General features: G+C 50.6%; 1 protein-coding gene and 1 long non-coding RNA gene across 10 annotated transcripts; one reads left to right on the top strand and one right to left on the bottom strand.

Moving 5' to 3' along the window:
* Positions 1 to 296: 296 nt before the first annotated feature.
* Positions 297 to 25762, bottom strand: LOC104650186 (uncharacterized). Of its 4 annotated transcripts, XR_012514760.1 has the most exons (7): positions 25703 to 25762; positions 24911 to 25048; positions 24356 to 24416; positions 10677 to 10749; positions 8857 to 9115; positions 4911 to 5117; positions 297 to 659 (listed from the first exon to the last, which is right to left on the bottom strand). It is a non-coding gene; the product is annotated as an uncharacterized LOC104650186 (long non-coding RNA). The 4 variants fall into 4 exon arrangements; XR_012514759.1 differs by lacking the exon at positions 8857 to 9115; XR_012514757.1 differs by lacking the exon at positions 8857 to 9115 and having other exon boundaries at positions 4911 to 5197.
* On the top strand, positions 9811 to 26067 carry CD300LG (CD300 molecule like family member g). Of its 6 annotated transcripts, none has more exons than XM_074389118.1 (8): positions 9812 to 9948; positions 11196 to 11531; positions 15621 to 15728; positions 16967 to 17204; positions 18349 to 18461; positions 20621 to 20856; positions 24590 to 24709; positions 25217 to 26067. In XM_074389118.1, the coding sequence occupies exons 1-8, from the start codon at positions 9906 to 9908 to the stop codon at positions 25334 to 25336; spliced, it is 1314 nt and encodes a 437-aa protein (XP_074245219.1). In that variant the 5' UTR covers positions 9812 to 9905; the 3' UTR covers positions 25337 to 26067. The 6 variants fall into 6 exon arrangements, with proteins under 6 accessions (XP_074245220.1, XP_010329814.3, XP_074245219.1 ...); XM_074389120.1 differs by having other exon boundaries at positions 17120 to 17204; XM_039476917.2 differs by having other exon boundaries at positions 9813 to 9948; positions 20621 to 20673.
* The last annotated feature ends 168 nt before the right edge of the window (positions 26068 to 26235 follow it).

Here is a 26235-nt window from a genome sequence, read left to right on the forward strand (position 1 = left end):
GCTCCCTCAAAAAGCACTAGGTCCTCCTAGTTCTGCAGGAGAGCTTCACCAAACATTTAAGGAACAAAACTTATTTTAATTCTTCTAGAACATAGAAATAGAAGGAAATCTTCAAAATTCTTTTAATAGCATTGATACTAAAACCTGTAAAAAAAAAAAAAAAAGGCCAAAAAAAAAAAAACCTGAAAATCAATCGCATTTATAAATATTGCTGCAAAAATCCTAAAAACTGTATTAGCTAACAAATTCATCAGAACATCAAAAGAATAACACACCATGAACAAATAGAGTGTGTTCTTAAAATGATTTAATATTGGGAAATTACATTGTTTAATATTTGGAAAGCTATTACTAAAACTCCATGTAAGACCATCTTTTATTAGGATAAAAAGTTAGGTGGGGCACAATGGCTCACTCCTGTAATCCCAGTACTTTGGGAGACCGAGGCAGGCGGATCACTTGAGGTCAGGAATTTGAGACCAGCCTGGCCAATATGGTGAAAACCCATCTCTACTAAAAATGTCGGGCATGGTGGCACATGCCTGTAGTTCCAGCTGCTTGGGAGGCTGAGGAAAAAGAATTGCTTGAACTGGAAGGTGGAGGTTGCAGTGATTGGAGATCATGCCACTGCACTCCAGTCTGGGCGGCAGAGCGAGACTCTGTATCAAAAAACAAAACAAAACAAACAAAACACAACAGTTATTTTCATTAAAAGTAAATGGTCTAGGCCAGATGCAATGACTCACACCTGTGATTCCCAGCACTTCAGGAGGCCAAGGCAGGAGAATCACCTGTGATCAGGAGTTCCAGACCAGCCTGGGGAATATCATGAGACCTCATTTCTAAAAAAATAATAAGCAAAGTTAGCCAGGTGTGGTGGCGTTTGTCTGTGGTCCCAGCTACTCAGGAGGCTGAGGTGGAGAATTGCTTGAGCCTTGGAGATGGAGGCTGCATTAAGCCATGATCATGCCAGCGTACTCCATCCTGGGCATCAGAGTGAGACCCCATCGCTAAAAACAAAACAAAAGAAAAAAATCAACAGTCTAAATCCTCCAATTAAAAGGAAAGGATTGTAAGACTATATTAAAAAGCAAGACTTAATGTGCTTTCTAGAATAAACTCACTTGAAAAATAAAGACACAGATATGCTAAAAGAAAATGAATAAAAAAAGATTTACACTAATTAATAAAACTGGAGTGACTACATTAATATAGGGCAAAGTGGACCTCAAAACAAGGAATATTACCAGGGAAAAAGGGGGCTATTTCATAATGATAAGCGATCAGTTGATCAAGAGGACATATCCTATGTATATGAATCCCTAAATGTGTCTGAATCTAATCAAGCCTCAAAGTGCCTACCAATATGAATGATTTACTATCACTCTGAATGTTGGCCAACATCAGCAGATGAGAAAAAGAAACAATAGACATAGATATTAGAAAGAAGGGCCTGGCTTGGTGGCTTGGTGGCTTGGTGGCTCATGCCTGTAATGCCAGCACTTCGGGAGGCTAAGGAGGGCAGATCACGAGGTCAGGAGTTTGAGACCAGTCTGGCCAACAGAGTGAAACCCTGTCTATACTAAAAATACAAAAAATTAGCCGAGTGTGGTGGTGTACGTCTATGATCCCAGCTACTCGAGAGGCTGAGGCAGGAGAATTGTGTGAACCCAGGAGGTGGAAGTTGCAGTGAGCCGAGACTGCACCATTGCACTCGAGCCCAGGTAACAGTAAGAGATTCAGTCTCAAAAAAAAAAAAAAAAAAAAAAAAAAATAGGTCGGGCGCAGTGGCTCAAGCCTGTAATCCCAGCACTTTGGGAGGCTGAGGCGGGTGGATCACGAGGTCGAGAGATCGAGACCATCCTGGTCAACATGGTGAAACCCCGTCTCTACTAAAAATACAAAAAACTAGCTGGGCATGGTGGCGCGTGCCTGTAATCCCAGCTACTCAGGAGGCTGAGGCAGGAGAATTGCCTGAGCCCAGGAGGCGGAGGTTGCGGTGAGCCGAGATCGCGCCATTGCACTCCAGCCTGGGTAATAAGAGCGAAACTCCATCTCAAAAAAAATAAAAATAAAAAAAATAAAAAATAAAAAAATAAAAATTTAAAAGAAGGAGGCAGCACAGGTGATGCCCAGGTATACCTAGAAACCCAAGAAAATTCACTGAAAAGCTAGTTGAAATAATGAAAAACATTTCAGATGGCAGAGAGTATACAATTGATATTAAAAATGTATGACTTTCCTATCAACAAAAATAATTATAAAGTATAAAGAAAAAATCCAAACTAAAAGATCAAGAGTAAGATTAAATACCAAGTTTTTGTTTTTGTTTTTGTTTTTTGAGACGGAGCTTCGCTCTTGTTACCCAGGCTGGATAGCACGATCTCGGCTCACCGCAACCTCCGTCTCCTGGGTTCAGGCAATTCTCCTGCCTCAGCCTCCCGAGTAGCTGGGACTACAGGCATGTGCCACCATGCCCAGCTAATTTTTGTATTTTTAGTAGAGACGGGGTTTCACCATGTTGACCAGGATGGTCTCGATCTCTTGACCTCGTGATCCACCCATCTTGGCCTCCCAAAGTGCTGGGATTACAGGCGTGAGCCACTGCACCCAGCCTAAATACCAAGTTATAAACATCATAGGAAATATAAAAGACCTATTTGTATTTGGGGGGAAAAAACTTTAAAATTCTAGTGAAGGGCATAAAAGACAAAATGTACCTCAAATGGCTAGGGAAAGAACAGTTCAATTGTGTAATTATATTAATTCATTCTGAAATAATCTTTATACCCAATGCAATTCCAATTAAAATATAAGAAGAATTTTCAGAGGGAATTTATTAAATGTTATTACAATTCATCAGGAAAAATAAACATTGGTCAATAACAGGAAAGTTCTAGGAAAAAAAAAAAAAAAGAGTTATGGGACCAGGGGAGGTGGGATGTCAGGTGGCACGAGCTCATCAGAGATAAAACATTTCAAATACGAAAACAATGTTGAAAGCTTAGTACTGAGCCTGTAGTCCCAGGACTCCGAGAGTCTGAGGCAGGGAGATCGCTTGAGCCCAGGAGTTCAAAAGCAGCCTGGGCAACACGGCAAAACCCTGTCTCTACAAATAATGCAAAAATTCGCTGGGTGTAGTGGTGCTCATCTGTAGTCCCAGATGCTCAGGAGGCTGAAGCAGAATTGCTTGAACCCAGGAGGTCGAGGCTGCAGTGAGCACCTCTACACTTAAGCCTGGCTGACACGGCAAGACCCTGTCTCAAAAAAAAATTGACTACTTAATAAAGTTTAGTACTAAAGAGGTAATCGACAGCTAGACAAATAGAACAGAATTGAAAGAACAGAAATAGTATTCATGTATACAGTCTACATTTTTTGAGAAAGTTGACATTTAAGCAGAAGGAGAGGAATTTTTTTAATGTGGGGACTGGTCAGGTGCAGTGGCTCACACCTGTAATTGTAGCACTTTGGGATGCTGAGGCAGGAGGATCTCTTGAGCCCAGGAATTCAAGACCAGCCTTGGCAACATAGCAAGAACTCATCTTTACTTAAAAAAAAAAAAAAAAAAAAAAAAATTGATCCATGTGCAAGTAGACCCAGCTACTCAGGAGGCCGAGGTGGGAGGATCACTTGAGCCCACGAGATAAAGGCTGCAGTGAGCCATGATCGTGCCACTACACTCCAGCCTGGGCATCAGAGCAAGACCTTCTGTCAAAATTAAATAAAGTATGGTGACAATTACAACTAGCTACCTGTTATGAAAAAGAGAGAGAGAGAGAGAGAGAGAGAGAGAAGTCTGGGTGCACTGGTTCGTGCCTGTAATCCCAGCACTTTGGGAGGCTGAGGCAGGCAGATCACCTGAGGTCAGAAGTTTGAGACCAGCCTGATCAACATGGAGAAACCCCGCCTCTACTAAAAATACAAAAATTAGTCAGGTGTGGTGAATATTTGGGCAAGCAAATTAGAAGAAAAGATAAACAGACAGAGATGTTTGGGTGAATGAGAGCTTGAAGCAGGAGTGCTGGGAGAGGCTGCATCCCAGGACAGGGCAGGTGCGGTGAGGACAGAGTTGGCCCAGATGTGGCTGGAACCTCAGAGCAGGATTTGCCTCACCAAGCCAAGGCTCAGTCAAGGTGCATTCAGAGCAGCTGCAGAGGGAACAGGAAGATGAGCTCAAGGCCAGAGGAGTGAAAGCCTTCGGGTCCATCTAGACATGGAGAAGTGAGTTCCATCAGGCATGCGCTGGAAAAAAAGAGAATGCTAATGATCCTTAAAGAGGTGGCAGAGAGAGGTTGGCCCTCATTACCAGTCTCCCATTACTGCCTTTCTCTATCGTTTTCCCTGTCATTCCCAGAAGTAAAAGGTCTTTACATCAGTCAACATAAAAAATTGGAAAGGGGCCAGGCGTGGTGGCTCACGCCTGTAATTCCAGCACTTTGGGAGGCCAAAGTGGGCAGATTATTTGAGGTCAGGAGGTCGAGACCAGCCTGGCCAACATGGTGAAATCCCATCTCTACGAAAAATATTATAAAATAAGCCAGGCATGGGGTGCATACCTGTAATCCCAGCTACTCAGGAGACTGAAGCACAAGAATTGCTTGAACCCAGGAGGTAAGGGTTGCAGTGAGCTGAGATCGTGCCACTGCACTCCAGCCTGGGTGACAGAGTGAGACCCTACAGTCTCAAAAAATAAAAAAATAAAAAATAATAAATTGAAAGGGAGTTTTCAGATTTGTTTTGATGGAGAAAGTTGAAAAATCGAGTTTGCAACTGGCTAGGATAGGGAAGCTGCAGGGAGACTAGAGGTTGAAGAGTATGAGAGAAAACAGGAAGCGTGGTGGTGGTCTACGCTGTGCTACAGCAACGAGCAAACTGCAAGATCTCTGGCTAAACACTGAAAAGTCTACCTCTTGCTCACACCAAGTCTGCTGCACGCTTGGTGGCTGTCCAGGGCAGCTGTCTTCCAAGTGGTAGCTCAGGAATCCAAATCTTCCCGTCTTGTGGCTCATTCATCTTTGCTGAGGACACGTCTTCCCCACTCCTGATGCTTCTGTCCGTGAGCAGAGAGCCCCGCTGGCGCAGAACTCGTGGTCTCTCTCCATGCCTCTGCTGATCTGATTGGTGAATGCGGAAGGAGAAACAAGGCATGTGTACCCCGGCCCTCTTCTTCCTTTTCTCTGGGGAGCTGGCCCACCTGCAAAAAGTGTGTGTTCTGAACTGCTACGCCCCACCTCACCCTGAGTGTTACGGGGACAGCCCTAGCTCCACCGAGGGAAGAGGGATGCAGTTTCACCTCCTTCCGGGATTCAGCATTAGGTTCTGCCCCCTGTCCTAGTCCAAAACCTTGTTATTACGCCCGGGATGGCTTTGAATACAGCCCAGAACAAATTCATCAACTTTCTAAAACATTATAAGATTTTTTTTAAATGGCCAGGCACAGTTGCTCACCCCTATAATCCCAGCACTTTGAGAGGCTGAGTCAGGTGGATCGCCTGAGGTCAGAAGTTGGAGACTAGCCTGGCCAAAGTGGGGAAACCCGGTCTCTACTAAAAATACAACACATAGACAGGCAGGGTGGCAGATGCCTCTAATCCCAGCTACTCGGGAGGCTGAGGCAGGAGAATCCCTTGAACCTGGGAGGTGGAGGTTGCAGTGAGCCTAGATTGTGCCATTGCACTCCAGCCTGGGCAACGAGCGAGACTTCATCTAAAAAAAAAAAAAAAAAAATTATGAGTTTTCTTTTTTTTTTTTTTTTTTAACTCATCTGCTATCGTTAGTGTTACTGTGACTTATATGTGGTCCAAGACAATGTGGCCCAGGGAAGCCAAAAGATGGAAGCCCCTGGCCTACATAAACAATAGAGCTTGCACAAAAGCTCACTTACTTGTTCCACAGAGTTTCTCGTCATCTAAGACAGTGGTTCTCAACCCAGGATACTTTTACCTCCAAGTGGGATGTTTGACAATGCCTGGGGACTTTTCTTCTTTTTTTGAGACGGTCTCACTCCCGTCGCCCAGGCTAGAGTGCAGTGGTGGGATCTCAGCTCACTGCAGCCTCAACCTCCCAGTATCCGGTGATTCTGTCACCTCAGCCTCCCAAGTAGCTGGGACTACAGATGCACATCACCATGCCTGGCTGATTTTCTGCATTTTTTGCAGAGACGGGGTTTTGTCATGTTCCCCAGGCTGGTCTCAAACTCCTGGGCTTAAGCAGTCCACTCACTTTGGCCTCCCAAAGTGCTGGGATTACAATCGTGAGCCACCTCACCCAGCCTGGAGACGTCTGTGATTGTCACGACTAGGGAGGGACTACTGGTATCTAGCAGTAGGTACAGCAAAGCATCCTGTAATTCACAGGACAGCTTCCCACGACAAAGAATTATCTGACCCAAAATGTCAATAGAACTGAGGCTGCGGAAACCTTGATCCAAAGGGAGCAAGTGAGCATCGTGGAGCAGCTGAAGTGATTTAGTCCAAGTCCAAACCAGAGAGGAATTGGACCAGGATGGCCATTGAAGGCTGAGTAGCTCCATCCCCTCATCTCTGCCATTGCACCTCTCTGGCACACAGATCCCTTCCTGAGGATGCGATGAGGCTGCCACCAGCCCAGTGATCTGTCCAGGAGCCCTTTTGCCCCACTGCCTCTTCCAGATGCTATGATGGCGGGGCACCTCCCTGTGCTCCTGGTAGGAAGCGGGATGAAAGTGTCCTGTCTTCTCAGATCCCCAGCCCATCTCAGAGGTCTGCCTGTTGGCCCCACCTACCCCAGGGTGTGGCCTAAGGGCAGAACTAGGTGCAAGGCTCATCCCAGCACCTCACTTTCACCCTTCTCCCCAGCCCTTGCTCCACTTCCCAGCCTGGTGAATCTGCTTCTACTGGAGTTTCCAAGTCAGCCTCCTGGGCTAGGTGTGGGGCTGGGGAGTGGAGGGAAGGGCCTTCAAATAGACAGGAAGGCAGTAGGAACCCGCTTGACACCCTCCTTATATAAATAAACATTTGATAACGCCTCGCTTTCTCTCCTAAAATGACGATCACAAATAATATGCCTTCCCATGCACATATTTTTGAAAAAGCTATACTAGGGAGAAAAAATAAAAGGAAAGCAATTTATAACCAAGTAACACATATTTCAATCTGCCAGTGGTCAGGTCCCACAGCACTAGAAAACACTGAAGTGTCAGATGCTTGCCCTTGCATATCATAAATAAGTCTGAATTCAAGAAAAGTAGAGGATCAGAAATTATTCTGTGTAAGGACAAAATTAAATAAATAAAAGAGCAAAGATATGCTATCAAATGCTAGAAGTATTATTTTAAGGCTAGGCGTGGTGGCTCATGCCCGGAATCCCAGCACTTTGGGAGGCCAACATGGGAGGATTGCTTGAAGCCAGGAGTTTGAGACCAGCCTGGACAATATAGCAAGACCCTGTCTCTACTAAAAATAAAATATTAGCTAGGCATGGTGGTGCACGACTGCAGTCCAGCTATTGGGGAGGCTGAGGTGGGAGGATCACTTGAGCCTGGGAGTTTGAGGCTGCAGTGAGCTGTGATGGTGCCACTGCACTCCAGATTGGGCATCAAGAGTGAGGCCTGTCTCAAAAATAAATAAATAAACAAATTTTTTTAATCTGTGTTTTTTTTTTTTAACTACGAAAACAGATCACCTTTTGTAGTCTGTAAATGTAAAAGGGAGATGGGGTGGTGGCTTACGCCTGTAATCCCAGCACTTTGGGAGGCCGAGGTAGGTGGATCATGAGGTCAGGAGTTTGAGACCAGCCTGGCCAATATGGTGAAACACCATCTCTACTAAAAATACAGAAATTAGCTGGGCGTGTTGGCGCACGCCTGTGGTACCAGCTACTCAGGAGGCTGAGCCAGAAGAATCACTTGAACCTACGAGGTGGAGGTTGCAGTGAGCCCAGATGGCGCCACTGCACTCCAGCCTGGGTGACAGAGAGAGACTTCATTAAAAAAAAAAAAAAAAAAAAAAAGGAGGCGGGGCTGAGATCATGGTAACAGAGTTTTCACCGATGTGAACAGCTGTCCCCGCCCACTAAATGGCAGCAGTGCTTTGCAGTCATTGTGCAATCAAAACGCTTCTCCCACATTGCTAGACTCATACACACACAACCTCCCCTCCCAGAACCACTGAGTTCATGCTTCAAATATTAACCTGACAAGTGAGTAAAATTCCAACTGAACATTTGGAAGCGTGTATGCCAAAATATTAATGGTGCTTTTCTAAAGCAGAAGGGGAATTACAAAAAACGTTCCTTTTTGTTTCCTTTCTTTTTTTATGTTCTGTATTGTGCAAAATCTTGCTTATCTGTAAGAACTTTGCAATCAGACAAAAAAAAAAAAAAAGTCGTTGAAACCAGTTTGTCAGGGCTCCCAAGGGTACCTTTTAGTGTGTGTGTGTTTCGGTTTTTGTTTTTATTTATTTATTTATTTATTTTGAGACGGAGTTTCACGCTTGTCTCCCAGGCTGGAGTGCGATGGCACCAATTGCAACTAACTGCAACCTCCCCCTCCGGGGTTCAAGCGATTCTCCTGCCTCGGCTTCCTGAGTAGCTGGGATTACAGGCATGTGTCACCACGCCCGGCTAATTTTTTTGTATTTTTAGTAGAGACAGAAATTTCACCATGTTGGCCAGGCTGGTCTCGAACTCCTGACCTCAGGTGTTCTACCTGCCTCGGCCTCCCAAAGTGCTGGGATTACAGGCATGGGCCACCGGGCCCAGCCCAGTTTTGTTTTGGTCCTTTCAAGGAGGATTCAAATCTGCTTGAATTGATGGAAACCACCAATTCACTTTTTCAAACGCCAAAACAACTCCGCAGGCCTGAGGAAGACTCACCTTGCAGGGCGGCCTGCCCAGGTCTCCAGGGAATCCAGCTCAGCTTAGCCCTATGACTTTGCTCGGCCCCGTCTGCACCGCCGCCCCGTGGCCAAGGACAGTACTGCGTCCTCCAAAAGGCGATGGCGGAGGAGGGGCCAGGGACCTTGCCCCAGGGGCAAGCTTCTTTCTGGCCCACCAACCACATGACAGTGTGGTGAAGTTTATGGACCCCTCTCTCAGTGTAATAGCGCCTAAGTATATAAATAAAATACATATGCTGGAAAAAAAAACTAATATTGGTGAGATGATTCTCAAAACTCTTTATAAATATGTGATATAGTCAAGAGGGAGACCCAGGCATCTCAGATCAACATCCCCCTTTCATTCCTAAGACTGTAAACCGAAACCCTTTTCATATGTAATGCCTGAGACTGTAAACCGAGACCCTTTTCATATGTTAAGTTATAAACTCCTTCCTCCTGTTTTCGGTGTCCGAGAGATCCGTTTCCCGCTACAATGGTAATAGCTGTTTCATTATTAGAGCTGTAAATAACCAGGTCTGGGGGCAGGTCTAGTAACTCATGATTTTCCAAGCAGTGAGGAGTACACAGGACGTTTCGAGATATTGAAACTCATGTGCCAGTGTCTGTGATTGTAATTGGTAACAAAGCTGCAGGTACTGCTAACAGTACACTCCTAATAGGAGGAAAAGCTAAACATTAGAAGTCGGTGAGAGTCGATACGTAACTTTTTCCCATGCGAATACATGGACTCCTTGAATTCGACCCGCAGACCCCTTAGGGTGCACGGACTACAGGTTAAGAGAGATGCACCAGAGTGGGTTTTCAGTCCTGGGAGGTGAGCCGGGGTAGGCACGCGTGGGCGGTCATTAAAGGGAAGGCAGAGGCGCCCCCCCCACCCCCGCTGGGCCTACGGAGGGGTGACCCGCACGCCCCTCCCCTCGCTTCCTCAGCCTGGTTTCACGGGACTAGAGGAAGTTAAAGCCCCGCGTGGCTGAAGAGCAGCTTAGTTCCCAGCGTCTGCTCCCACGGTGTCCAGCGCCCAGAATGCGGCTTCTGGTCCTGCTATGGGGTTGCCTGGTGCTCCCAGGTGAGATAGGGTGGGGGTCTTGGGAGGGATGTGGGGTTCACCCTTGGGGTCTGCAGGGGAAGGACCTCCTGACTGCCTGAGCCCCACCCCACCTATCCTCAGCCTCCTCAGCTCTAGGGGAGCCGGGCAGTGCAGGGGCGCGATTGCTGTTTCTGGAACCTAGAGCCAGGTTTTCTCCCACACCCGCGCGTTTCCCCTCCCGGCGAGGTGGCTGTGAGAGTTGCTTTGCCTCTCTGATCTTAATTTTTCTACCCTGTGCCAAGCCTGGAGGCAGACAAGACATCCCCATCTGATTGTCCTTTTTTTTTTTTTTTTTTTTTTTTTTTTGAGACGGAGTTTCGCTCTTGTTACCCAGGCTGGAGTGCAATGGCGCGATCTCGGCTCACCGCAACCTCCGCCTCCTGGGTTCAGGCAATTCTCTTGCCTCAGCCTCCTGAGTAGCTGAGATTACAGGCACGTGCCACCATGCCCAGCTAATTTTTTGTGTTTTTAGTAGAGACGGGGTTTCACCATGTTGACCAGGATGGTCTCGATCTTTTGACCTCGTGATCCACCCGCCTCGGCCTCCCAAAGTGCTGGAATTACAGGCTTGAGCCACCGCGCCCGGCCCTGATTGTCCTTTTAAACTCAGCAAATATTTGTTGAATCTCTACCGTGTGTCTCCCCACAACCCTGAGAGATGGAGAATGATCACATTTTATCAGTTCTTTTGCTTTCTTTTTCTTTACCTTCAAACACTGAAAGTCAGGATGCATCCTACAACTGATGCCAGTTGTTCAGTTGGCAATAGTGAGATCCCATCTGTTTGAAAAAACAAAAAATTAGCCAGGTGTGGGGGTGCACGCCTATAGTCCTAGCTAGTGGGAGGCTAAGGTGGGAGGATCTCTTGAGTCCCAGAGGTCAACACTACAGTGAGCTATGAGCGCCCTGCCCTCCAGCCTGGGCAACAGAGTGAGATCCTGTCTACATACAAAACAAAAACCCAGAAACCCTCCTGGCTATCTGGCTACCAGATTCTATCTGAATCTACAGCGCCCCTCCCCACCCCATTCCTCAATGGGCCAGGGTTAGGGAAACAGCAGCAGCCCTACCCTAGAGCGGGAGAGGAGTACTGGACTTTCCAAGCCTGTCCCCAGAAGGGGTGACTAAGAAAAGCCTTCCTTCCTCCTCCTAAAATGGAAGCTCTGGCCTTGACCTTGGTGCATGGATCCTGGTTATTCCAACCCCGACTCCTGCTGTGATTTTAGGTTATGAAGCCTTAAAGTGCCCAGAGGAAATCAGCGGGTTCGAAGGGGACACCGTGTCCCTGGAGTGCACCTACAGGGAAGAGCTGAGGGACCACCCGAAGTACTGGTGCAGGGAGGCCGGCCTCCTCTTCTCCCGCTGCGCCGGTACCATCTATTCGGGAGAGGAAGGCCAGGAGACAACGGAGGGCAGGGTGTCCATCCGTGACAGCCGCCAGGAGCTCTCGTTCACTGTGACCCTGAGGGACCTCACCCTGAAAGACGCTGGGAAGTACTGGTGTGGGGTCAAAAAACTGGGCGGCGATAAGTATTTACCGATCACTCTGGTCGTCTTTCCAGGTAACAAATCTCTCTCCTTCCCTCTGGCTGGGGACAGGTGCTGCAGACGGAAGAGGGAGGGGTGGTGGGACACAGTCCTGGTACCAATCTTATTGCCTCAGGGAGACCATGCAGGTCAAGCGCTGAGCAAGGCCTGGGGCACAGAGGGAGCCGCATAACTCTTGGCCGCTCTCGCTCTTGCCGCCCAAGGTACCACTAGTAGATGTCAGAGCAGAACTGGACCCAGATCTGTCCAGTGCTGGGCTCGGCGCCTTTCCTTTCTGCCCAGATGTACTGGAGGGAGAGTTCCATAGGTTGGGTACAAGATGGACATATTGGGGATAAAGAAGACTCCTTGCCTGGTTTCCAAGATATTCCTGAGCACAGAGCCACCCCTGAGCCCTGACCATGCTGGCCTCACTCTGCTTGCACCCTCAATGCTCCCCTCCTGGCCTCCACCTCCCCCGATCTTCAAGTCCAGGCACAGGTGCTAGAGTGCTTGGGAACCAGCCTCTGGGTAGGGTGCCTGAAGCAGGAATTGTTAAATGCAGGGACACCAAGGGGCTGGGGCTGGAGCCATGGGGCCCGAGCAGAGGATAGAGCACCTCTCTGGGTGCCCAGAACCCCACCTGGATCTGCTGAGCAAAAGGAGAAAGAAGCCAGAGAGGGCACAGGGCAGTGGAAGCCTTGGTGTGCTGGCCAGTGAGGGCGAGGTAGGTCTTTGTAGCCCCATTTCACAGATGAGGGACTGAGGCTCCAAGAGACTAAGTGATTTGCCCACGGTCTCACAGCAGGAAGTGGTGGAACCAGGATTCTAACACAATCATCTCCGGCTTTGATGTCTGCTTTATTCCTCTCCTGGCCCTCTAGCTGGGATGTATCCCAAGCCCAGGCCCAGGCCCACCACCAACAGATCCCCTCATTATTACTTTTTTAGTCCTTTCTCCATGGATCTTTATTTTAATTTAGGGAAATAAAGTTAAACTTGCCAAATAGCAGCAGCATCAAACCACATTGAATCTGTTCTTCATCATATACGAGATTCTCTTACCTCTTCCAATTCTTACCAGTATTCACAGGTCATTTTTACCAGTTATGATCAAGTTTACCTGTGTTTTCTATTTACCCTCATTTGTAATTGTTTGCATATAATGTGTACATTACTATATTACCGTCTTAGCTCAGACTTTGTTGGCCTCTCTCTGATGGCAGTTGGGCTATTAAATGAAGGAGCCTCATGACAGTAGTGTGCTGGTAAATGCTTAACAGGCTGGGGGATGCTCTCATTTGTAGTGTTTTTCGATTTCTGTGGTGTCAATGCTTCTCCCAGGGCCAATTTCCAGCCATCCACAGTTTAACAACTATCTCACCAAGTCCTGAAAAGTTAGCTATTAGCTTTTATGAACCAGTGCGAGCCATCTCAGCACACCACTGAGTATGGTGAAACATGAGAATTTCTAGGAAGGTCAGAAAAAGACAAATGTACCCCCTATCGTTTCTTTTCTTTTTATTTATTTATTCATTCATTTGAGATGGGGTCTCATTCTGTCATCCAGACTGCAGTGGAGTGACATGATGTTGGCTCATTACAACATCTGCCTCCCAGGCTCAAGCAATCCTCCCACCTTAACCTCCAGAGTAGCTAGGACCACAGGCACAGCCACCACGCCTGGCTAATTTGTGTCATTTTTTTTTTTCAAGGTGTGGTTTCACCATATTGGCCAGTCTGGTCTCAAACTCGTGGACTCAAGCCGTCTTCCCTCCTTGGCCTCTCAAAGTGCTGGGATTACAGGCATGAGCCACTGCACCTGGCCAGTCTACTATCATTTTCTTTTATTCATCTTTGCCTGAAGGCTCTATGCAATGAAATATGCAAGATTAAGAAGTATAAGTGTTGGAAAGAAAAGATAAACACTCTTTATTTGCAAAAGATTTGATCACCTACTTAGAAAAATGCAAGAATAAACTGACCTAATGTTACAGATAGAGTATTCCTAATCCAGAAATCCGAAATGCTCCAAAGTCCGAAACTTTTTGCAGGCCGGCATGACACATACAAAGGAAATGCTTGTTGGGGCGTTTTAGATTTCAGATTTCTGGATTCGGGATGCCGAATCAGCAGATATAAGGCAAATATTCTGAAATCTGAAACGCTACTGGTCCCAAGCATTTTGGATAAGGGATACTCAATCTGTAGAATAGGGTGGTGGAGAAAGAGAGAGTCCAGGATACATAGGACTGGGAGGTGACAGTGACAGATGGACTTGGGGGTGCAGAGGACTGAAGTAGCTCCTGGGGGGTCAGTTGCATCAGGCTTCTGCCCACTGTGCTGGGCACAAAGGATAGGCATTTTGCCCACAAGGAGCCTCAGCCTAGCAGGTAGACCCAGTAAACAAGAAATTGCAGTGTAAGAGCATCAGCGCCACTGGAGCCACGCACGGGGCACTATGAGTGCACAGAGGAGAAGGAGACGCGCGGCTTCCAGGGAAGACGTTACAGAGGAGTTGACCTTGAGCTTGTGCTGACGAACAGAGAGAAGTGCGTTAGGCAGAGATGGAAAGGAAAGGCATCTCACACAGAGGAACAGCAAGTCCAAGGCACAGAGGTGGGCAGGAGGCTGGCGTAGTCGGGAATAAAGGACAGCGCTACGGCTGGAGCACCGAACAGGGAAAGAGGCCAGGCTGGCAAGGTGGTCTGAGGCCTGAGTAGTTTGGGTTTTTCTTTCTTTCTTTTTTTTGAGATGAAGTTTTGCTCCTGTTGCCCAGGCTGGAGTGCAATGGTGCGACCTCGGCTCGCTGCAACCTCTACCTCCCAGGTTGAGGCAGTTCTCCTGCCTCAGCCTCCCGAGTAGCTGGGATTACAGGCACGCACCACCACACCCAGCTAATTTTTTGTTTTTAGTAGAGACAGGGTTTCACCATGTTGATCAGGCTAGTCTTGAACTCCTGACATTAGGTGATCCACCAGCCTTGGCATCCCAAAGTGCTGGGATTACAAGTATGAGCCACTGAGCCTGGTCTGAAGCCTGAATTTAAGAGGCCTTAAAAGGTATGCGAAAGGCTGGGCGCAGTGGCTCACACCTGTAATCCCAGCACTTTTGGAGACCAAGGCAGGCAGATCATTTGAGGTCGGGAGTTCAAGACCAGCCTGGTCAACATGAAGAAACTCCGTCTCTACTAAAAATACAAAATTAGCCAGGCGTGGTGGCTCATGCCTGTAATCCCAACTATTCGGAAGGCTGAGGCAGGAGAATCACTTGAACCTGGGAGGCAGAAGTTACAAGGAGCTGAGATCATGCCATTGCATTCCAGTCTCCAGTCTGGGCAACAAAAGCAAAACTCCATCTAAAAATAAAAGAAAAACGCCGGGCGCGGTGGCTCAAGCCTGTAATCCCAGCACTTTGGGAGGCCGAGGCGGGTGGATCACGAGGTCAAGAGATCGAGACCATCCTGGTCAACATGGTGAAACCCCGTCTCTACTAAAAATACAAAACATTAGCTGGGCATGGTGGCACGTGCCTGTAATCCCAGCTACTCAGGAGGCTGAGGCAGGAGAATTGCCTGAACCCAGGAGGCGGAGGTTGCGGTGAGCCGAGATCGCGCCATTGCACTCCAGCCTGGGCAACAAGAGCGAAACTCCGTCTCAAAACATACATACATACATACATACATACATACATAAATAAATAAATAAATAAATAAATAAATAAAAGAAAAAGGAAAAGAAAGGCATGCTAAAAAGTTAAAACTTCGGCTTATAGGCAATGGAGAGGCACTGACTGTTCTAAGGCAGAGGGATGGGATTCAACACAGACTTTAGAGACAAAACTGGCATAGTGTGAAGGGTGGCAGGGAAGAAGCAGGCTGAGAGGCAGTTGGGGACAGGGGAAGCTGAGGGTCTGAGCTAGGCAGGAGAGAGGTTAAGGAGGCTGCAGAAGGAGAGGGCCGGGGATCTGCTGGAACTCGCCATGTGGCTCCTGGTTGGCCGAGGTGAAAGATGGCAGTGCTCTGTGCTCAGGTGGCAGGTGGGAGAGCTGCCAGCTGCTCCCAAGGAAAGAAAAGGGGTTCAGAGTGGTGCCGCCCCTGAGAGCAGCCTCTCCCTTTCCTCTAGGACCCTGCTGTTCTCCCTCCCTTTCTCCCACCTTCCAGCGTATGGCTACGGCTACCACAAGCCTGCAGCCCAAGGCAAAAGCTCAGCAAACCCAGCCCCCAGGATTGAGTGAGTGAATGGCGATTCCATCCCTGTCCCTTGCCACCCTTCTTACAGAAGCAGCCAGTGAGTGCCTGCCTGGTACCAGACATGATGCTTTTTGTTTTTTCTTTCTTTCTTTCTTTCTTTTTAAAGATGGGGTTTCACCATGATGGGCAGGCGGGTCTTGAACTCCTGACCTCAGGTAATCTACCCACCTCGGCCTCCCAAAGTGCTAGGATTACAGGCGTGAGCCACCATGCCCTGCCGCTTTTTTTTTTTTTTTTTTTGAGACCGAGTCTTGCTTTGTCTCCAGGCTGGAGTACAGTGGTGCAATCTCAGTTCACTGCAACCTCTGTCTCTTGGGTTCAAGCAATTCCCCTGCCTCAGCCTCCTGAGTAGCTGGGACTACAGGCATGTGCCACCACGCCCAGCTAATTTTTTGTATTTTAGTAGAGATGAGGTTTCACCATGGCCAGGATGGTCTCCATCTCCTGACATCATGATCCGCCCACCTGGGCCTTCCAAAGTGCTGGGAGGACAGGTGTGAGCCACCGCGCCAGGTCTCAGACATGATGCTTTATGGCCACCTAGGTGTCCCACAAGCCTGGGAGCTGGATTGTCCAGCTGTGAAAGTGGAGGCTCAGCAGGGTTAGGTCATTCACTCAAGGTCACACAGGAAGTGGCAGAGCCCAGAAGTGGTCACAGTCTGACCTCAAAGCTTGTGTTCTGTCTGTGCCATCCAGAGTCTCAGGGGCAAGCCAGAAAGATGGGGCCTTAGGCCCTGACCTCTGGACTCATCCCTGCCACCCTGCCCTGCCTGACCTCATGGCTGCAGGAGGAGGTCAGGGCATTACTGAGGCATGGGTGGTGGGGGGTGGGCACATGGTGGTGATGGGAGGGCCTGCCCTTCTGGTGAGGAAGGAGGTGACAATTGGCTGGGACTGCAGGGGAGGGCAGGAATGGTCACCGGAAAGGGTCATGGAAGTGGGGAAGGGGAGTGATTGTGACTCCCCACAGAGGGAGCAGGCTGCAGACAGAGAAAGAGACAACATTATGCACAGGTGTGGGGTGTGCCTGATCTACGGTCTCCTTCCTTAAAATGACTCCATCTAGATCTGTTTGCTTACTGGGGTGTCCCTTAGCTGGGGATGTTCTGAGAAATTGGTCCCAGGGAGGCTAGGGTGCAGGGGTCAAGGGTCAGAGGTCGGGGATGCTGGGACGCAAGGGTCAGGAAGGATGCTGAGACATTGCTTTTGGACTTGTAGCTTCTCCTGGGCTCTACCCGGCAGTAACCACAGCCAAGCAGGGGAAGACAGTGGCCAAGGCCACTCCATTCCCAGGGACCTCCCGATACGGGCACGAAGGAAACTCACAGTGCACAGGGACCTCTCCTCACGCAGCGACCTCTCCTCCTGCAGGGAGCTCCCGCCCCGTCATGCACCTGGACTCCACCTCAGCTGAGGACGCCAGTCCTGCTCTCAGCAGCGGCAGCTCTAAGCCCAGGTGAACCCCAGGGCTCCCACATCCCCTTTCAGGCCATCGCTAAACCATAAGGTGCCTTTGAGCAAATAGGAACCCAGTGCTCTTTCCTCCAAGTGGACTCATCCACTTGTCATGGCCACAGCCTGCAGCTGTGGCCCTTGAGCAGTGGACAGCTTGCACTGTAGGACCAGCAGCCCTGCTGCCTGTCCAGGGTGAAGGGTCACCAAGGTCCCAGCCCCCACATCTCTCCCTGCCCCCACCTCAGGCACAGCCACCCCAGTCGGGGGCTCCTGCCTATGTACTTTGCACCAAGCCCTGTGCCCAGCATGAAAATTCAGAATCCAAAAGAAAACAACTTTTGTCCTTACAACTGGAGTCCCAGCCTGAAGGGCTGGATCTTGGGGGTTGTAACTGCACTCAGCTATCAACATCCGGGCAGCTGCTGGCAAGTTCAGACCCTGCTGGAAGTGAACCCTGGGGTTGGCAATGGGGGCAGTGGCGCCTTCCATGCCAGATGGTGCTGATGGGACATCGTGGCCCTTAGTGCACTCTCATCTTGGGAGAGACAAAAGATATGGCTTGACTCACAGTTAGAATGCCAGGATGCCCCCCACGCCAGTGCCAGTGACACCAGCCCAGACACAAGCTGCTGAGAATTTCCCTTCACACCATTGGGTGACCTAGCAAGTCGCTCGTTGCTTCAAATGTCAGTTTCTCCAGGGTGAAATTGGGCCACTTCTGCCTAGTCACACAGGGATTGTGGAATTTGACAGCTAACAATGACAGGGTGCCTGGCACGTGTCTGGCTCTGAACTAAGCGCTTTACACAACCTGACCTGTTTGATCCTCACTGCAGCCATTTTACTAAGGAGGACATTGACACCCTGGGAGGTTTAGTCACTTACCCAAGGTCTAGAAGGTGGCAGAGCTAGAGTTTGAACGCAGGCAGCCTGGTTTCAGGGTCTGTGCTAATTAAATAATGTTTGTCAAGAGCCAGTAGCACTAAATGCTCCTGCTCCCTGCCCTGCCCCCACAAGTCTTGGCTGCATTGAATTGGATTTCACTCTAGGGATTGGCTTTCTGAGCCTGTACCTGGGACCCCCAAAGGACGTAGACTCTGGCTTGTCTGGTAACAGCCACTAGGCTCCTTGTGTCTCATCTCCAGGTTGTCCATCCCATTGGTCCGCATCCTGGCCCCAGTCCTGGTGCTGCTAAGCCTTCTGGGGGCCGCAGGCCTAATCGCCTTCAGCAGCCATCTGCTCCGGTGGAGAAAGAAAGGTAAGCAAAGGTGGGTGGGAGGAAGGCGGGAGGCTCAGTGGGCCAGGGGCCTCACTGAGACCTGCAGCTCCCCACCCAGCCCTGGAAAGACCTTGTGAGCCTCCGCGTGTCCATCTGAGATATGGTAGTCAGGAGCTGTGCCCTCCCTTCTGAGGGTCCCACGAGGCCGTCAACCTTAGGAAAGCAATTCGCAAGGGGAAATGGGAGAATGAAGGGTTCTCAGCTTCTTCCTGCCGGTCTGAACTGATCAAGCACTTCTCTACCTATTGACCCCAGGGAATTCCCAGCAATCCCAGAGATTGCCAACTCCTTGTGTGGGAACCCACTGCCAGGGACAATGCAGGGCCAAGCACTTGAACTTGAGCAGGACTGACAAGGTGACCCCACTCCTGCCACTGGGTCTCTAGTGCTGCTCAGTCCCTTCCATAGGCTGAGGCTCAAATCCAAGCTCTACCACTTTTGAGCTGTGCGACCTAAGGCAAGTCGCCTAACTGCCCTAAGCCTCATTTACCTAAAATCACAGATACACATCAAACAGAAATAGAATACAAGCCACAAATGTAATTTAAAACTTTCAAGTAGCCACATTTTTAAAAATTAAAAAACAAAACAAAACAAAACTAGTGCCGTTAAATGTATTTTATTTTAATTATTTATTTTTTAGAGATAAGGTCTCACTCTGTCACCCAGGCAGTGATGTGATCATGGCTCACTGCACCCTTGAACTCCAGAGCTCAAGTGATCCTCCTGCCTCAGCCTCCCGAGTAACTAGGACTACAGGCAAGAGCCAATATGCCCAATCTAGTGAAGTTAATTTTAATAATGTAGTTTATTTAACCCAACATATCCAAAACATTATCATTTCTAGATGGAATCAATATGAGCAAATCAATGATGGCGAGGTGCCGTGGCTCACACCTGTAATCCCAGCACTTTGGGAGGCTGAGGCGGGTGGATCATGAGATCAGGAGATCAAGACCATCTTAGCCAACATGGTGAAATGCCATCTCTACTAACATACAAAAATTTAGCCAGGCGTGGTGGCGCGTGCCTGTAGTCCCAGCTACTGGGAAGGCTGAGGCAAGAGAATCATTAAACTCTGGAGGCGGAGGTTGCAGTGAGCCAAGATCGCGCCACTGCAAGACTCTATCTCGAAAAAAAACCAGAAAATATCAGTGATACATGTTCTACTTTCACGTTTTTCATATTGAGGCATCAAAACCCAGTCTAATATGAAGGAGTCACATTTCAGTGCCTGATGGCCGCATGTGGCTCCTGGCTCCTGTTCTGATGGCAAAGACTAAAAGGATTAACGGAAATCTCAGTAATAAGAGCTACCACGTGGCAGGCACTATCCCAGCTTATCTCGCTTATCCCGTTTAATCTCCTCCACACTGTGGAGAACATTTTCTGGGAGAGCACACCCATTTTCCAGGGAAGTACATCCATTTTCTGGGGAGTATACCCATTTTCCAGGGAGTACACCCATTTTCCACGGGGAGACACGAACACAGAGTGGTTACGCAGCTCGCCCTTTGTTTGCATAGCTAGGAAGTGGTGGAGCCAGGAAGATCATCACAATGTCATCCCCATGGATATGGCCACAGGGGAGTCCTGGGCCCACTTTCTGTCTCTTCCATGAGTGGCTTCTAGGAGGAGATGTGGGTTTTGTCCAGGTCCCCTCTGAAGAGTTCAGCGCGGGAGCATTCCTGGTCACAGCCTCAGAGCCACTTAGCACCCTGCCTCTCAAACTGTGATCACCAGCCCTCAGCAGCGGCAACCCTGATAGTCTGCTAGAAATGCAGACCCTCAGACCCTCACCCCAGACTACTGAACTAGACTCTGCACTGTACGAAAATGTCCAGGGGGTCCTATGTGCACACTAAGGCTGAAGAAGCTACGTCCTTAGCACACAGATTTATTTTCCCGGCCAGTTTCCGGCCCTCATGAGATTATCTCCATGTACTTATCTCGGAAGACTGGATTATTCCCAAAGGTCTGAGCTGGAAGGGGCTCCTCTGCCCGTCTGGCTGCCTCCTCCCTCTGGGAAGCCCCTGCTGCCATGTGCAAGGGGCCCAGTCCACCTCTCTTGGAGCAGCTACAGGCCATTCCTCACTACTCATGGCTTCAAGGGGCTCCTCCTTCTACATCTCTTTCAGCTCAACTGGCCACAGAGACACAGAGGAACGAGAAGGTCTACCTCTCACACTTGGTAAGGACAGAGGCATATGGAAGCCCAAGCTCGGATCCCTGTGGGGCTGGGAGTCAGGATTCCTGGCTCTGCCTCTGTGACTTCCTACCTGGCCCTCCATGCCTTGGGGCTCACACAGACTCCTGCCCCAAGATCAGCCCTTCAGGGTGTGAGCTAGACAGAGTGCCCATAGGGGACTTACAGGTAGGAACCTCATTTCCCACTGGGTGCCAGGCAGGGTGGACACCAGGATCCATGTGAGCATCTTCACCAGGCACCTTCTTTCCATCCCACCTTTGAGAATCATAGAACATCAGAGCTGGGTCCAGAGGAAGCCTTTGAGGTCTCTAGCCCGACCTTTCTCTCAGTTTGAAGCAAATCCCCTTTCAGAACACCCAGGGGTGAGGGCCCCAGCCCCAGGTGAACCCTCCAGGGGTTGGGTCCGGGGACTCTGGCAATGCTACAAACTCTAGTGTGCTTTTGCAAAAGATGAAACTGAGGCCCAGAGTGGGTAAAGGCCTTGCTGTGGTCACACAGCAGGTGGTGGTCCACGTGGAGAACAGGACCCAGATTTCTTGACTCCCCGCTCTTCTCTTTGCAGAATGCCCTCATGTTTTCTCTGAGCCTTCCTTGGCTCTGACACCAAGGTAGCATGGCTGCCCTAGGACCCAGGCTGAGGGCGGTGCTCTGGGGACCAGGGGGCAAGACAATAGGGGTCCCTGTGCCCATTGTCGGGAGCAGGGCACCTGCCCCAAGGCTACTGCTGCAAGGAGAGACTGGGCCCTCCGAGGCCCGGGCTCCAGCCTGGGGGAGGGGGTGCTGCGGCATCGCAGTTCAGGACACAGAAGCCCCATCTGGGCCCTCCGCCCTCCACTGTTGACTGAGATGCCTCCACTCATTCCTTTAAACACAAGGGCAGGAAAAGGGAGCTATCATTGCCTTCTTTCCTGGCGCCAGTGAGGACAAAAGACTCAGGCCTGGTCCCCCAGGGAGGACTTGGGTGGGAATGGGACTTTGGGCTGTTATAGGAAGCAGTTGTTGTCGTCTCAGGAAGCTCAACACGGCCAAAGGTGGCGGAGGGGAGTGAGGGAAAAGTCACGGAGACACATGGATGGACAGACCGGGGTGCCACTGATCGCCTCCAAACCAGCCTCCTGGCTCTGGGCCTGGGACCTGGGGCTCACCCCACCTAGCTCTGGAGGAGGGGCTGGGGTCCAAGGAGGCTGAGAGCTCCTGTACCAGCCACAGCTCCCATGCTGCTGCCTTCCGGCCACCCTGGGAAGGGCTGCTTTGGGCTTTCTCTGCCGAGGCACCTGACCCTGCTTCTGCTGAAGAGGGAGGGGACAGTAAGGGGCACAGGGCCAGCAGGCAGAGGGGCTGGCCCTTGTTGAGGAAACGATGGAACAGAGCACCCCAGGAGGGTCAGAGGCAAGAACGCTGTAAACACCATCAGGTGCGGCCTTCTTTGTCTTATTTCGCTTGTGGCCTCTCCATAGGTTTGAGCAGAGTCTGGAGGTGGAATTGAAGGGATCTGGGGTTTTCTTAGCCCACATTCAGGTCAAAGAGAATGAGGGGGTGTATTACTTTTACCTTGAGAGAGCCTCACAGGGGTGTGAAAACCCTGAGGGAAGTGTTGGGGATCAGACCAGCATTTTCTTTCCCAAAGAGATCTTGCTGGAAGGATTGCCATCCATCCATTCATCCACCTTTTTCTTTCTTTCTTTTTTTTTTTTTTAATTGAACACCTGCTATGTGTCAGGAGCTTTATATACGCCACTGAATCCTCATAATTCCTACACGAGCTAGGCATTATTATTCCCCCCATTTTGCAGATGAAGAAATAGAGGCTCAGAGAGAAAAGGGACTTGCCCACAGTGACCCAGCCTGAAAGAGGCAGAACCTGGAAACCTAACTGAGGTCTGTGAGGCTGGCTGCAGCGCCCTCTGCATCCTCCACCCCGCTGCACTGAAGTACAAGGGGTTTGAGGAATGGCGCCAAGGTCACAGCCCAAGACCCCTCCCCCAGATTCAGGAGAAAGAGCTTGGGACAGCTGCAGACCCTCACTCCTGGAAATGAATAGCCTGCTAAGCTCAGATCAGAACTCAGCCCTGGCTACCCAAGACTTCCCTCTTTCTTTGCCACATTTATTACTAGTACCTAGAAACGAGCTCTGATATATATCTTGCATATTTAGCAACCCAGAAAATGCCTCTATGCTTGCTGGAACAGGACCGATCGCCCACAGTGGAGGCAGAGGGCAGGGGAGAGGTCGCGAATCACACGGGACATGCGGTAGTGGGCCTCGCCGCTGCCTGGGTGTGCGGTTTGGCCTCTGTACCGCAAGGCTCTTTCCTCAAACTTGGTCACCCTGGAACAGGGGATGCTTCTGCAGCTGCTGGTGGTCCAGGGTCAGCAGTGGCTGGGTTATGATCAAATTGCAAAGCCGAAATTATGGATTCATGGGTCTGATGTCAGGAGTCCTCTGGTCTAGCCCCAGCTCTGCCCTGCACCAAGAACCCCTCTGTCCTCACCATGGACGGGGCTAGGAGGGACAAGAGCCCTGAGTGGCAGTATTTGGGAATCGCCTTACCGCTCCCAGTCCCCTCATCTGCCAGCCACGCTTCCCCCAGGGAATTCTGCTCCGATTCCTACCTTGTCCCCAGAAGACTGAATATGTCATCCCTGTGTTTCTTTCTTTCTTTAGTATATTTTTTATCTTTTTAAAGTTTTAGAGAAATGGGGTCTCACTATGTGGCCCAGGTGGGTCTCAAACTTCTGAGCTCAAGCAGTCCTCCAGCCTCAGTCTCCCAAAGTGCTAGGATTACAGGCGTGAGCCTCCACACCCAGCCTTCATCTCTGCATTTCTAACAAGAGATGGCTCAAACATCCACGCCTCTACCCCCATCCCTAGCAGCTAGGTATTGAGAGAAGCCGGGGCCAACTTAGTAAACCACAGACACTGAGCCCAAGAGAAATGTGTCACACGCCTTGCCAGGATGGCAGCAGGGTATGGGAAAGAGCTTGAGTCTGTGGTCAGTTTCCAGCATGAGTCCCAGCCCAGCCATTTGCCAGCTGTGTGATGTCAAGCAAGTTGCATCTGCTCCCTGAGCCCCTGTTGCCATAGCTCACATGCTCGTAAATAGGAAAGAGTGAGATGATATACCCCACAGATGCCCAGAAAATGGGAGTTTCTTTCTCTGGTATCACTGCTCATTGGACCGTGGGATTCGCTGTCCAGGAAACCTCAGGGCAGCCTGTGGCCTTGGGAGTCTTGGCTGGGGGCCTTGGCCGGCTCCAGCCTCTGCTCTGCCCGCTTGCCAGGCAAAGGGAGCTTGAGATGGATGGGCCTGGCATTCCTGATCTGAGGACCCATGGGAGCAGCCGGGCCCGGGTCAGAATATGGGCTTCCCCACTGACCCTGGACTACCTGCTCTCTTCCCTGGGCCATGGTCTCCTCATCTGGTGGGTAATGGATTGCTCAGACCCATCATCTCAAGAATTTTTCATGTGCCCTTGTTATTCAATGAATCTTTGGAGTGTCCAACTTTGCTGTCTCCTGGCTGGTCACAGAGAACCTGCAGCTAGCATGATCTTTCTGCTTTACAGAATAGAATATAATGAAAACAGTCATTCCAGAAGTTCTCATTGGCTGAGTGGCAGGATGCTCTTATGAATATTATAATCCCAAAGGACAAATTCTTACCGGGTTTTATAGCTGAGGAAACTGGGCTTCCAAGAGGTTAGACAGCTTGTCCAAGGTCACCCTGAGGGGTAGGAAGTGGCAGAGTCACGCAGGAGCTTAGTGTTCTTCCCCTCGTGGCGCCTCCCACCTTGCCCACCCCCTTCCACCTTTCTCTCCTCTCGCTTGGGCTTGGCTGGGCTCGTAGACCCTCCCTGCTGCCAAGAACAGGCTGTTCTGACCAAGTCTCTGTGACAGCCGCTGGGGAATAGCCAGGACCCAGAGGACGCCAGAAGCAGCCTTGCAGGGCCCATGGGGCCTCTCACCATCCCCGAGCCCTCTGCCAGCCTCTACACAGAGATCCAGTATCTAAGCCAGGTACGGACAGAGGGACAGAGGGCCCGGGAGCGGGAGGGGCTGCGGAGCCCCCTTGCCTGCCTCCACTCAGACAATGTGAGGAAATGGAAGAAGGCCTTCCCTCCACATCCGCTCCCCAAACCCCAAACCCCCGCATCCGCCCACCTGCCCCCTCACAGCCGTGGGCCAAGCCCATTTCACCCGGGAAGCCAGTGACCTCACATTGTCTTTTTTCCGGTCCAGAAAATTCCTGAATAGCTGGTTGGGAGTCCCGGCTGATAGAGCTGTGGGCTGCCGGGAGGCCACGTCTGCGTCAGAACCCAGCCTGGGGCCTTGAGGGCGCCCCCGGGGATGGACGGACTGGGGATATGAGAGGCCAGGAGTCAAAGCCTGGGGGTTCCTGGGAGACGTTGTTGGGTCCCGTGCCCCTGCAGAGGGGTGGGTGCAGCAGCTACCTAGGGACCACCTCTCACACCTGCCACCCCTCGTCTGGGTTCTGCTCTCCAAACCCCACTGTTGTCTTTACAGACCACAGAAAAAGAGGAAGCCCCTTCCCAGGCCCGGGAGGGGGACGTGGTGTCGCCTCCCCTCCACACGTCTGAGGAGGATCAGGAGGATCTGGGCTTCTCCAAGTTTGTCTCAGCGTAAGGCAGGAGGCCCTCCTGGGTGACGGCCGGCCGTGAAGCAGGGTGGCTGGATCTGCACCGACTCCGGAAAGCTTTCCGCCTCAGCCTCAGAGTCCAGCTGCCCAGACTCCGGGCTCTCCCCACCTTCCCCAGGCGCTCCACCCGCATGCTCCAGCCACACCTCCAAGCGTTTGTCAGCCCTGGAGCCCAGAGCGGTGGCCTTGCCCTTCCCGCTGGAGACTGGGACATCCCTGATACGTTCCTACCCCTGGCCAGGTCAGCCGGCTGAGGACCCTCAGCAGGGCCAGGCAAGGCTCAGAGGATCTGGTCTGAGTTGCTATCTGCTCCAGGAACTCCCCTGGGCCTCGTGCCCAGCGTCAGACCCCACCTTCTCCTCCCTCCCTGGCGTCCTCAGACTCAGTCCCACGAGTTCCTGCATCAGCTGGTGATGAGTGTAAGGCAGGTTGCCTCGCCAGGAGGTCGGACACACCCACCCCTGCACTCAGCACCTGACTCTGCACCCGGCACCAGGCTCTGCACTCGGCACCTAGCTCTGCCGCATGGCTCCCTTGGAAGGCTCTGGCTGGCCGGCTCTGGCACCGGAAAACCCGCCCAACAACCCGCCAATCAATAGCGGCCCGCCCCGTCTCAATCCTGCTCCCCTGGACCCAAACAGCACCCAGCTGTTGCTCATTCCTCCTAGCCATAAAAACCTCGCCCAGGAGCTGAATAAATTGGCATTTAATTTTCTTACACTGGCCTCAGTTTCCTCATTTTAAACTCGGCAATAACCCTTACAATGAGGAGGAGCAGGCTGGGGTGAGACTGGGATTCGAGCATCTCTGTGAACCACCTGCACCCCCAGCCCTTCGGGATGCTTGTGAAAAATGTGATTCCTGCGCCCCACCAAGACCCGCCAAA

The sequence above is a fragment of the Saimiri boliviensis genome, chromosome 17 (assembly GCF_048565385.1).
Source record: "Saimiri boliviensis isolate mSaiBol1 chromosome 17, mSaiBol1.pri, whole genome shotgun sequence".
NCBI lineage: Eukaryota > Metazoa > Chordata > Mammalia > Primates > Cebidae > Saimiri > Saimiri boliviensis.